Here is a 14,211-nt window from a genome sequence, read left to right on the forward strand (position 1 = left end):
CATTTTGCTGCAATAAAAATGATTGAAGTGAGATGAACAGACTGAAAACGGTATCTTCTTAGATACAATATGTTGACAAAGTTTTCCTTTGGGGACAATTTGCGGTGGAAAAAAGGGAATAAATAGCAATACTCAATATATCGCAGTATTGTGATAGTATCGAATCGGGACCCAAGTATCGTGATAAAATCGAATCGTGGGACCTCTGGTGATTCCCACCCCTAGCAGATTAGAGGCAACACCTCACAGGAGATGAGCTGCATGTCCTCCCGACCTCCTGACCTCCTGACCAGTGTTTGTGCGTTACCACATTTGTTCTTTTGGTGCAGAGTTAGGGAAAGCAAAAAGATACCAGTACTTCTCATCGAGCTCCAGGCATCAATACCTTGGTCTTAAAAGGTATAGCGCTTCACAAAAAGCTAAACGTTAATTCTTTGCTGGGGTCTTAAAACATAAAAGTTACGAGATACAGCAATGATGCTTTCTAATCATGTGTTTGTCTATTTAAGAACAGCCTCACTATAAAAACTCATTAGCTTGGCTGAGACACATAGACACAAAAATACACGAGCCATCTTAGTGCACCGCTACACCCTCTACTATTTACTGTGTTCTACGTTGAGCTCCAGCTCCAGTGAAAGAGAAAAGAAGGAGAACGACCATATCTCAGAGCCCGACAGGCTCTGAAGGGAGGCTCCGTCCTCACAGACGCCAGTGCTTAATGGGTGCAAAAAGAAGAAAAGGATAACAATACCTCCCAATCTGGGGGCTATTAGGCTTCTGACAGGTACATTTGTTTCCGAGCACAGGCGGCAGGATTTAGGCCTTTGATCCGTCGCCTGCTTTCTGCTCTGGTCAGATCCAGCTCGGCTCACAGCTGTAACAGCTTCACTCACTGCCATTACTTCTCATGCAACCAGATACACAAAGCCGAAACAGCTCGGCTGAAATGTTTTGGTCCGGGTCATTCCTGGAGTCAAGGTGCCTCCTTTTGAGTTATTGCAAAGGCGGTCGGTTTAGATGCATAGATCTCTCTCTCTGATGAATGCTCCCAGTGTAAGACCAAATCACTTTGTCGTCACCCCTCAGCGTCTGTGGCCCAAGTTTCTTTGCGGTGTGTCCGTTGGCACTAGTCGGCCCTTGTCTGAGGCTTTTCCGGAGATTCCGCACGTTGAGCCCGTTGGTGGGAGAGATTACTTCAATTGGCTCTTCAGCTTCAGCGAATCGGTGAAACGGACATGAGGAAAGCGGACAAACTCAAGTCAAGAGGGCACAGGCAGAAGGCTCCTCTTCTTTTTCATCTCCATCTCATTTGATCAATACGATTGCATTAATACACAATCTTTTAACTCCTGTTTTTTATTTATAATTTTTTTCCGAAAAACAGCATCATGAAGCAGAATTTAACGAGATGGTGAATAAACCAGATGTGTAAGATAGTCCGGGCTTGGATGGATGGATTGGATATATACTTTATTCATCCCCATTCCTCTGCTTTTGTCATAATGTTATGGATTGTGGGACAGCGCTAAAACCCTCATGGACTTTGTGGGGACACGCCTCAGAGTCTGTGTGCCTGGTATCGTGGAAATTGGAATTGGTTTTCAAGTGTGTCCTTTTCAAGTAATAGAAAATAAACATGACAATTAAAACAACCATGTGCCTATCGAAATATTTTTTTCCCATGACTACAAAACCAAATATGATTATTTATTTTTTGAAGAAATCTTACATTGTATCATTTAAAGCCCCATGAGTAGAATTATGATCTGATTATCTTGTCTTTTTTCTACCACTTTACCAAAAACGACACCAGTATCAATACCACTACCTTAAAGATACTGACACCCGTACTCTCTACCCGTCCCCATCATGTGAAAGGAAGCTGTGCGTTTCCCACCAGCTAGCTAACCGCCGCCACGCTGAGAGAGCCGAGGGGAATTGCACAGTACGTCTCTGTGAGTTCATCCAGACAGGAGAGGGAAACATACACATTTACACACACAGGGTTCCATGTCAACACTCTTCTCTCACCTGGGAGTGAAGAGTTGATGCACGTCCAAAGTTCATTCTAGAAAACATAGGGGAAGAAAAGGTTAACGTCAGATGATTTAAGGTTTAATAAAACACATAGCTTGAAACACTGGCTCTGAAATTAACTGATAAAGGACACAGAGTTGGATGGTCTACATAAATAATATGAAGTATATGGCTCGTACAGAACGCAAACAACACTGCCGGAGTGCAATGGCAACTCCCGTGGACAGTGGACGCACCCCATTGGGCCCCATTGGTACTGGACTCTTGGCTCCAGAAAACAACCAGACCAACATGGCATGGCCGTAATTCAAGATGGCGATGGCAAAATCACCGAACTCCAGCCATCAAAACGGCAGTCCACCAACCAATGGGTGACATCACCATGACTACGTCCACTTCTTACATACATACAGGCTATGAAATAAACATGTCCAATATATACACAACATACTGCAGTAATTACAAAAAGATATATGCCAGTGAAAACAAATACTGCAGTTTTTTTTCTGTGATTTCCCAGAGAAGCAAACGTTACATTGCCTGCATCACAACAATGTTGAAAAACAGGAAAACACACAAATCCTATAAACGTCCCGTTGGGTTTGTGGTGAGATGTCTTGGGATTAATCCTCACGAACAAGAGAGGGACCAAGAGAGGGACAGAGAGAGAGAGAGAGAGAGAGAGAGAGAGAGAGGGGAGAGCTTTCATGCTCTTATGCTTCCACAGGACAGTCATTTTGTGTGAAGTTTCCACGTCACTGCTAACACTCCCTGCGTGTGTCTCTTGGCCGGGGAACAAAGGGTCCCGTCAGCGGGCGTCAGCGTCATTTATGAGGCGGCACGGGGAGTACCGGTGTCTTCACACGAGGCATAAACATGATTTGTGATGTAGCCGGGGCCAATGAGGCAACAACACGACAGGAAGAATAATGCTGCAGTTTACATGAGCCAAAGCAGAGAGCCTTTGTGGGGACGTGTCTGATACCTTATTTTATTTTTGTTACATTAGACCAACTAAGCAGTGTTTCTGTCACAGTCTGCATCTGCAGCTCAAAAAATCAAAATTGAACTTGCGTATCTCACACAGACTGTAATACAAGTGGACGTAGTCATGTAGTGCTTAGGTCACATGATGATAACTGAACCATCTCTATGATGAATGAATGAAGCCGTACAGCACCTTTCTGGTCTTCCAACCACTCAAAGCGCTTTAACACTACATGACATCATTCACCCATTCACACACTGATGAGAGGAGCTACCATGCAAGGTGCCACATCAGATTATCAACCATTCATACACCGTAGGCGCAGTTACGGGAGCAATTTAGGGTTAAGTGTCTTGCTCAAGGACACACCGACTAGCTGAGCCGGGGATCGATGGTTTTAGGGTCAAGAATGAACTTTCACGCTCATCAATTTCATGTTTTGTATTTGGCCTTTGTCCCTTCTTTTCTTAACCTTTCGGGGGCGGGGCCCGCGCCGATGCAGTCGGACAGGTGTTTAAGTTTTTAATAAAAATTATATCATCACAATACGTCACAGAGATATGGTTTCAAATCTGGCGGATATGGTTTCCACTTCCGCGTCTGAGCATCTGTACATGGACGTGTCTTACGACGTGTGCAAAGCTTCAATGTGAGTCAGAAGATGTCAAGCAAAGAGTCCTGAGCAAAGCTATATTGGAAGGGACTGACGGCACAGCTCCAGTGCCTGAAGGATTCGCTAACAAGGAGCTAGCCGGAGCTAACGGGCCAGATAGCTGGCTACAGCGTTTCTGTGAGACTGAACGGTGAGTAATCAATCGTTGCCCCTATCACCGTTAACCTTCTTACAGTGAACTTAGTATGACCAGTCGTGTTGGACCTCCATTATGTGTTTGAAAGACCGTAACTAATGTGTGTTTGTTGACGATAGCTTTGTAGCGTTAGCACGTCACTACATAGTACCGTGTTGGATGTTTCCTTCCGTGTCTACGACTGCACGGTGCATACTCAACTGTTGTACCGATCACCGTTAGCTTTCTTACAGTGAACTTAGTACGACCAGTAGTGTTGAACCTACATTATGTGTTTGTAAGACCGTAACTAACGTGTGTTTGTTGACGATAGCTTGGCATTAGCGCGTCACTAGATAGCGATTGTATTAATGTATTTTACAGAGTGGATTCAGAGCTGCGAGGGTCCAGAGGACAACATGCAGCTGCAGCAGTCTCCCTGTCCGTCTGCCTGCCAACACATCACCATTGCTGGCCTCAAAGCCAGCCACAGCTCATCATCCCCACCATATAATAATACATTTGGTTTTTGACATTTATCTACATGTGTCTACAATTTTATTCATATATTCCACTGCTTTTGTGAACCTAAGACCTTTGGTAAACCAATTTCCATCACCAAAACCGATATACCACATGAGTAAAGTTATGTTTTCACAACAAATATGAAACATTTCCAAAATCAAGATTCAATTTTTCAGCTTTAGTCATATTTTCTCTTTACACTTCAGAATCAGAATCAGAATTAGAAACCGTTTATAGCCAGGAATGTTTGCACAAACGAGGAATTTTGTTAGGTGGAAGGTGCATACATTAGACATTGTGCCTTGGGACAATGGTGCCTCATTATATAGATAGCTGAGATTCTTCTGTAATTTTTTTATGTATGTATCATAAGTGAGTGACTTTAAAAAGAGAAATTTAAAAATGATGTAAAATCAAGAAAATTACCCCAGATCCCAGAGTGTTAACTAGTGGACGTATGTAACAGCAGCCACGTGTTGTGTTCAATGCCTTTGTTTACATCTGTTCTTCTCTGTGAGCTGGAAGTCTTTTTTTGTACACATTCAATTTAAGATTTCAAGTAATAGTAAATGTGTCCCTTTGTCATGAGTACTGGATATGTTTTACTGAACTTTAAAAAGAAAAAACGTTCTATGAAAATGGCACACATGATTTTTATATCTGGTACAATGCAGCACTAAGAGCTACATCTCAACGCTATCGGCCACACGTTTAGAAGTAATATGTCCCAATACAGCTGTAATAATACACACATGTGCATCGGGATTGTACGTCAATGCAGGCCAATAGCTGACCGTGTTTTTGCATTGGTTCGGCTAAACGAGAACCGGAAACATGTTCATTTCAGACCGCCTCGGTCTAATTACCGTGAGGCTGATGGAGAGAGAGGGGGACCAGCAGCAAACCAGCCTCTCTGCTTTGTAATTACCCATGGTGGGGGGAAGCTATGCCCGGTGTGTGTGTGTGTGTGTGTGTGTGTGTGTGTGAGTGTGTGAGAGAGAGAGAGAGAGAGAGAGAGAAAGAGAGAGAGAAAGAGAGAGAGAGAGAGAGCGATTGTGTGGTTTAACCAGGTGCTCCAGTATTTTAGTAACCACAACCACCAACCCACTTCCTGTTTAAAATAACAGTCGAGAAGATCTCCGTTTAGTTCTCTTTAGCGACACCTATGGCGATCAGCGGTCACTGCAGGCGGGTTTTTTCTCACTTCCCAGAGATCATTTCCCAAATCATTTGGTGATCATAAAAAATACTTGAAATAGTAAATCAAATGCAATAATACATGCAACAGTAACCATGTATTAATAGTTCACTATTGTAATCAGAATGTTATTGTCTGCGGCGATCAGCTATCATGGACTATATCATTTAAAAACCACACAATTAGCTTTGCTAATAATTAGATAACCTTACTAATTACAATTTTTTTGTTCCAATTAGATTTTGAAGACCTCTTTGTAGTGGAGTATTGAGCCTTGTGCTGCAAGAAGGGGTGCATGATGACATCCCAACCCAAATAAACAACCGGCTGAAGTCAGCATTGTTGTTAAAGAAGAAAGAGTACTCACCATCAACTCCGGACAGTAACTGGGTAACCTCTGGAGCAGATGCTTCAGACGAGACTCACTCTTTATAGTGGCGAGCTGCGACATGGGAGAAACATACAGAAGTATTAAAAACACCTCCTAAATCTATGTTTGTGTTTCTTCTAGAAACCAAACCAAACTTGTACTAGTTCAACCAACTTGCATCTAACGGGGCACTCGTCTTCTCAGAGTCAGAGCTCAACTCACACTGACATCACATAAGTATTCAGCTTATTTTACTTGTTGGTATTGTTTCTTGTTGGTCTTTCAAAGACATTTCTGGAAGGGTTTTCCCAGGAGGGGTTTAAGAACTTAAGGCGAGGCAGGTTCATTAAGTGTCACAGCACCTTTCAAACACAGATGCAATTCAAGGTTTCATGGCTAGGAAATGCATTAGAAGAACATAACGAGGAGTAAAATATAATCTCACAAAGGAGACGGAATGGTGTGATACACCACTCACTGTCTGTATTGTTTGTTGTCAAGAATGCACATATTTGTTTAAAATATTGGCTGGTTCGCCATCGTCATAATAATGAATAGTGTTTTAGTTGAGCTATCAGTAGTCGAAAGGTTCGGGACAAATTGAATGAGAGACAAAAACGCCTGCGATGGAAGCTGCATCGCAATTAAACGCTGCGGCCGGTAGCTCCCTCGGGTGTTACTAGTGTTTGGCTACATTCATCGTCTTTTCTTCTTCAATACTGGAGAACTTGTGGCCTCTGAATGAATACACTCATCAACATTGGAGAAGGAGGCAGAAGGATTGGAATAATCCTGGGGAGCCGAACCACCAACCACCCAGCCAGACCTGCCGGCCCAAACGCCACTTCAGGACCTGAAGGCTATTCCACCACCCAGTCTGCTCCTGGCTGAGGTCCAGTCAAAGGAAACCTCAGGCTGGTTGGTGAGTGCCGTGCCCACATCTTCACAGAGACACGTTTTCATTGTGGTTTCTGGATCAAGCTGCACTTGACGGGCGGAGAAGCTGGACAGAGAGCAGGACTCCGGTGGGACGAGATGGATGTTTACATCATTGATGCTTATTGCTCAAAGTATGAATCGAGCAAGATGGAGGAAGCTCTCCGAAATCAGGAGGAGAAGGCACTGGAAACAGAGCCAGGAAGGCCGCAGTAGCCCGAAAGAAAGGCTGGAGACTGAGCGCCTCAGCTTTCAGCAGGAGAAAACCAGCATCCAGGAGGAGACGGAGGAATCCAGAGCGTCCTGTCTCAGGCGGACAAACAGAAGGGCAACAGCAGCATGGCTGCTCTGAAGATCGGACAAGTCGTCCCTCCTTCAGGCCACAGAAAGCCTCAGGCAGACTCTGCAGGGCGAGGACTGGGAGAGGCCCGAGATCTCCATGAGGTCCCGGCTGGAGGATCCCCAGCACCAGATTTTAAAAATAAACTGCAGAAGATCAGCAAAAGGCTCTCCTAATGCCAAGCTCCAGAATTTGACACCCCGGTCAAGAATACGCACATACAAATTAATTTGTTCCGGTTTACTTGTGAGAAGTCGTAGTCCGGGAAAAGAGAGAAACTTCAAATTCAGAAGGTGTGCGTTTGTATTCTTCTGTTTAAAGATGCAGTGTGTTGGATCTAGCACCCTCTGGTGGATAGCAGATAGCAACCGGCTGAAACTTCTACCATGTCAAAGGAGTGGCGGGCACAGAAAACACGAAAATGCAAAAGCTTGTATGGCCCAAATCCAGTGTTTGGGTTGAAGTTTGTCCGTTCTGGGCTACTGTAAAGGTGTAGATATAAACGTCTCCTTCTAAGCTAACAAAAACACGACAACTCTCCATTTGTGATCATAGACTAAAGATAACACACTTATTCATATTAAATTCCATGTCTGCTAATAGATCCCCATAAAGCTACACACTGTTCCTTTAAATAAAGTTAAGAGACAAAACAACTAAACAGAGAGCTTGTGGAACACCCCAGGACTATTACTGAGTTATTGGAACTGATCAAGATCTCGACATCCAGTAAATGATGCTCACTGTGCAGGAGACCACCTTCGGCCATGTCTAATGTTTCCCAACAGAGGAATGTGTCCGGGCCATGGGAAAGTGCTGAATTATGAAGTCAGTCGCAACACTTCTGAGATAAGCTCTCCTAGACAGCAATATGGTATCCAAGTTTGTGGTTTGTGTCTCCACACACACACACACACACACACACACACACACACACACACACACACACACACACACACACACACACACAAGTGTTGTGTGAACATACAGGCGCGAGAGCCCAGGAGAACGCGGCCGCTGCCAGCAGTCTCTGGCTGAAGTGTGAAGTCATGAAACCGAGCAGATGAGGACAGGAGGTCTTTTCTCTTCCGCTGTTGTTCGACATCACAGATTTGAGAGGCGAAGAATACCAAAATGTGCCTGATGGTCCGAGCTCCGTCCAGATGAGCGTTCAAACGTCTCTGTTATAGGGAAAACCACTGCAGTCGTCTGGGCGCAGTCTAGAGGCTGAAAGGAAGTTAATTAAAACAAAAAACGTAGTAGTGTGGATGTAACCTAAGCCGGATGTGTTCGACGTGATGATGTTTACTGTCCCCGACAACCTGCGTGGTCTCATCTAGCCTTTAAGCTTTCAAGATTTAAGAAAGGGGTGTTCACTGTTTAATGTCGTTTAAATCTTTTAAACTTGTGTTAACCATAGAGCTGTTTTCAGGCATCAAACTAAAACACAATTAAAGAAAAAAAAAGCTAATTTCTGGCTTTTGAGACTCATTCCTGCAACACTGCATTGATCAGCTAAAGAGCCAGATATGTGGAGGAGGCCAATTATACACATCGTCTTCATGCACATTGCTTGTTTCATATTCAATTTGCCCTATTTCTGTTAAGTTAAGTTCTGTCCCCACTGAATTACTAAAGCGCCTTCTTATCGTTTACGTGGGTAAAAAAAGAGAACCGTTGTCTTCCAGCAGCTGTAGCATGGAGTTCTGCTTTCTGATGGGAGCGGCTCCCTCATGCCAGGTGCTCCTAATGTGTTTTTAATCAGCTGTTCTTGGACTGGTCTTTGGTGGAGCAAACTGTATCGCCGTTGGAGAAGCCGCTGCCCCGCCCAAGTGACAGGAAAACACAATGCCAAGCGGAGCGACAGTGATTTGTTGGCAGATAATCAAAGAGGACCTCTCTCTCTCTGATGCAACAAAAGACCAACTGTGAAAACCGAGCGGGCCGTTTGTAAGACTCCCTCGGCGTGTTTAAAAGGTGAAGAAGTGCTGGCTGGCGGACTGACGGGCTCTTTCTCATCGAGCGGTGGGCGCCGAAGAGGAAGAAAAGCAGCGCTTTTCCAATCGCGTGTCATCAAGGCCTAAGAGTCTGCGTTTTTCTTTCACTCCAACACAAATGCTGCAGCTCATTCAAGACCTCTTATCTGCTGGATAAAGTGAAGGAAGGCGCTTAGCCCCGAAGTGAGCATCAACTTTGGCCCCGCAGGCATAACAGCGGAAGACACTCTTTGAGTTGTTTGAGGAACTTGTAATCACCTGTAATCATGGAATCACCTTCATGATAACACCAGGGCCCTGTTTCTCGTACCTGGCTAAACAAAGTCAAGTAAATGTCCTAATCTCCAACTTAAATTAGCGAGATGATTGACATCAGGCTTTCTGGGTTTCTTCACGTCTAATCCGTGCTGAAACGGTCTCGTTAATTCTAGCCAGACATCAGTCATCTGGATAAATGCGCGTGCCCGCTCCTCGTCAGAAGGGATAATAATCGAGCACTGACACCACGATGTTCTAACAGTACAATGGCAAATAAACCTCTTTTTTTTTCTCCGCTGAGAAGCAGGAGGTGATGATGAAGGCATATGAGGAAGTCAATACCTTAATCATTCACAACAAACGCGTTGCGAATATTCCAACGTTTTTGCAACGTTGTTGCCGTGAACGCAACTTTAACATCGCCCCCGCTGCGAGACTTAAGCGTCGCAAATATATGAGACAAGTTAAATGCGTCAGTGTTGGGAAAATGTATCGGCAAATTTGAAGTGCTTCATCACCCAAATCAATCAGATTATATTTACGAATAAATATATACTTATGAGGATATATGTACTGCATGCGCGTATGAATCATGTACTATATGTATATACATGTATGTGTAGATTACCATATAACTAGGAGTTTGAATATGTATATGGGCGGATCAGTATGTATGTATTATTCATAATCAGAAATTCAATCAATTGAAGCAGTGAAAATAATTTTTGTCCCTCCCTGCCTGGGAGCAGGTTTACATTTTTGGCTGTGTTGCTATGGTGATTTATCTAAGCTTGCTTCGAGAAACCGAGAAAGCCTGACCTACGTCATCTTATCCTGACAATTAGCCCGCTAACTCAGTAAGCAAGGTACGAGAAACAGGGCCCAGGTGCTGACATTTGAGACGCTCCAGATTAATTTAGTTTATTTGAAATGTTCCAAACTAGCAGTGTCAATAAAAAAAAGCCCGGAACCGCGTCTTTATTTCTCAAAGAAGCATCGGGTTCTATATACAACCGCCAGCACCTCTTGAAGAACGGCTGGTTTCCTGGGCACAGCCAGCCATTAGAGCTAAAAATGGTCCTGAGGTTACACCGACACCCACCCCCACCCGTGACACCGAAACACACCCACCCACACACTCGAGACCTGAAGCACAACCTCTGAGGCCATTACACTTCTAGTCAGTCCATTATCTGTCGTTCTCCATCCCTTTCATCTTCATCACTCCCCTCCTCGTCTCCCTCACACCTTTTCCCCTCTTTTGAGACTTCCATCTCCATCTTTTCATTGAACCTCTCTTTCTATCAGTTTTTCTCTCTCTCTCTCTTTCTTTGACTGAGAGCGTCACCTGCTCCCAATTGAAACGGGGTGAGACTTTTTTCTTCACTTCAAAGAGCCAGAAGACAAAAAAAACAAGTTTACCCCACTCCCCTTCAAAAACCTCTATTCATAGGCCGACTATAATGGGCCGAGGTGTGTGTGTGTGTGTGTGTGTGTGTGTGTGTGTGTGTGTGTGTGTGTGTGTACCTGGTCACAAGCTTCTTTGCAAGGCGAGAACTCCGCAGCATGTTGGCAACAGGAGGGATCTGCAGACAGACAGGTTAGTTAGTCGTGATACAACTGTTAGGACATTGTAGTTTACAGTATTACCGTTGGGGGAGATGCATGCAGAGGAAAGGTCCGGCGACGGTTCATCCTCCGGGGAGATGAACACCACGAGGGAAGATTCACTTTTTACAGCGCCGTGGCAACGATATGTAGATATAAATCCCAGCTATACGGAAGTAACAAGCACACTCAGCCAGCGGAGCTCCAGACCAGAGCCCACGCACAGGGGTCCAGTCAGGGGCTTGGTTCAGTATGTGGACTTGACATGCTGAACAGAAATGCTCTTCCAATAATTATCAACCATTGGGACAGAGGTTGCTCTACAGTCTCCTCCTGTCTGTTATTTGTTTTTGAAGCAATTCTTCCCAAATATGACCAACCGGCTCTCCAACAGTCAGGACGTGGTTAGTCGGGGTGGGAATGTTTGGGATTCCGTTCGATTGAGACTCTTGATGTCATTGGTGTTGAAACACCATTTTTTTATTTCATTTTTGGCTTTTTGATAACAATATATATATATATATATATATATATATATATATATATATATCTGTTATCAATATTTTTGTTACTGATTTCTTGACTTAGTAATCGTGTAATGAGCTAGTAGAGGTACAGCAAGCCATAACTTATAGTGAAGCCTAAATGTCTGTGATGATTTCAAACAAGAGTCTGAAATGTATTCAGTTGAGAGAATAATGAGTGGGGCCTTAAATCCTCCCTGTCCTTATTTGGAACTCTCTCTTCCAGTCGCTGCTGCACATTGGGCCCGCTTATCAGTCCGTTCGTTTGTGTTTGTGTGTGTGTGTGTGTGTGTGTGTGTGTGTGTGTGTGTGTGTGTGTGTGTGTGTGTGTGTGTGTGTGTGTGTGTGTGTGTGTGTGTGTAAGAGAGAGAGCAACCCCTCCGGTGGTGTGTCTTCAGCTGCCTGACACAGGAGGATCTGGATTCCATCACTGGGGTTGCACTCAGCTTTGATGCTCAAAAGAGGAGCAGGCTTCCACTACGCGTGCGTGCGTGCGTGCGTACGTGCGTGCGTGTGTGTTTGCGTTTAAAAAATTTCATGACAACCCACAAAATAGTTTGTGTCAACCTGCTGGTGGCTCTAAAGTTGATGTCTGGTGGTTTCCTTGACCCAATTAAGCTGATTTTGTTCGTCTCTCTGGGTATTTTTTGGCCTAAATGAACAGAGAACAAATGAACTCTCCCTCTCTAACCTCCTACCTCCTCTCTATCTTTCTCTCTCACACTCTCACACACACACACACACACACACACACACACACACACACACACACACACACACACACACACACACACACACACACACACACACACACAGCTTCCCCAAACAATGGCAGGTGACATAATAATTTGAGGGCGGCAGGGGGGTGAGGGATGATAGAAGCCATTCACTCATGTACAGTATGAGGCCCCCGGGCCCGCTGCTAATGAGCACTGGCCCAATTCTGGCTCAGCATACACACAACAGGAACAAGACTCTTCTGCTACATTGTTACACTGTGGTCTGTGGAATGAGGAGCCCAGTGCGGTCAGCCCCTCGGCTACATTGTTGAACCTCATTCAGACATCCAGATGACACGTTACTTTTCTTGTGTGGCTGGTCCTCACCACGGAGGACATGGAGGAATCGTTTGGTACCGTAGGGTGTGGGACTGCGATATAAGAGGAATTACAGGTGAACAGTGAGGCTATGAACAGTAAGGCTATGAACGATTTGGCGTAAACCTCCATCACACTCGACTTTGACCTACGGTGCTCGCCGTAGTTACCGACACTTCATGAGCACGCACTTTCACCTCAGTGGTTGAAATGATGGATTAACTTGTTCCTCCTCATTCCCTTAGTAGACCTGGTTCCTCCATTTCTTCTGGCAATATTTAGGTGGATGATTGATTGAAATAATGGACACACTATGTAAAAGAAAATTAAAAAATGTAAAGAAAGTTAAGTTGTGTGTGTTTATCTCTCATTCATGTTACAGGTATTTTAGGTTAGCCACCTACTGTTTCATAGCAACCAACAGTGAATCTTTTTGCTAAACAGGTTTTTACACTTGGAAGAGTTGGTCTGTTGATAAAGAGAAAAGTGCATGATGACACATGAGTCATGTGACTTTAATGTGAATTAAAAAAATAGTACGCCTGTGTCCCTGCCCCCTTGAGAGTGTGTCATACTTTATATTAGGACCCAAAGGGCTGGGCAGTATTGCTTCAAATGTATATCAGAGTATAATGCAGCATTTACCATAGCGGTGTATATCATGGTGTATTTGTTTTTCCCAATAAACTGCACGGCAAAATCCATCCATCTCAAAGTCAATGTAAACAGACATATTTTTACTTTGTCATTGTGATCTTTGGTGGTTATTATTATTTGTAGAAAGATTTAGACCTGAAACAACTCTACTAAATTCTCATACACACTAGTTACGAGAGCGATGAAGCCATAAATGTTGCAAATTCTCTGTCTGAAAGGGGTTTTTGAAACCCAAATGATCCAAGTACCTTTGACAAAAATACACACACACACGCAGACACACACACACACACACACACACGCACACACACACACACACACACACACACACACACACACACACACACACACACACACACACACACACACACACACACACACACACACACACACACTCCTTATTCTCACAGAAGATAAGGGCTGTGTCAGCATGAGGTCTCTCCAGGGGGACCATGGGCGGTAAATGGAGTCTTTTGTTCAGCGTTCAAAGTCCCACCTGCAAATCGCATTAGCAATGTTTTTCTTTCGGTGCCAAATTGAGTTTCCAGCATCAAAGCACAAACATCAGTGTCATTCACACTGTTATCTGCATCTGTGCTTCGTGTGTGAAGACATGTAAAGACCCCCCCCCCCTCCTGTCACATCCAAACAAACTACACAACGTCGAAGAGACAGGAGAGAGGAAACAAGCAGCAAGAAGAGGCATCTTCTGACTGGCAATAACAATCAAAGCATGGCGGGAGAGTTCCACATAATCTCAGCGGTGACATAGATGTGGTGGGAAACCAATTGGTGAACCAATGGCGGCCAGCTGTAGGGATGGGTATCGTTTGGGTTTTTTCCGATACCGGTGCTAAACCGATACTTTTAAAACGATACCGGTGC

The 14,211-nt window shown here is 44.3% G+C and overlaps 1 protein-coding gene across 1 annotated transcript in view; it reads right to left on the reverse strand.

Annotated features, from left to right (window-relative positions):
- Positions 1-14,211, reverse strand: part of reck (reversion-inducing-cysteine-rich protein with kazal motifs) — a gene marked incomplete at its 3' end in the record, with an annotated part of 54,177 nt that overhangs the window by 29,636 nt on the left and 10,330 nt on the right. Inside the window, exons 2-4 of the mRNA XM_079234654.1 lie at positions 10,968-11,026; positions 5,907-5,981; positions 2,035-2,071 (exon numbers count right to left, since the gene is read on the reverse strand). Of these exons, the coding sequence (XP_079090780.1) occupies positions 2,035-2,071; positions 5,907-5,981; positions 10,968-11,026 (171 nt within the window). The remainder of the gene's footprint in view (positions 1-2,034; positions 2,072-5,906; positions 5,982-10,967; positions 11,027-14,211) is intronic.

This window comes from Taurulus bubalis (genome assembly GCF_910589615.1).
Source record: "Taurulus bubalis genome assembly, chromosome: 18".
Classification (NCBI taxonomy): Eukaryota; Metazoa; Chordata; class Actinopteri; order Perciformes; family Cottidae; genus Taurulus; species Taurulus bubalis.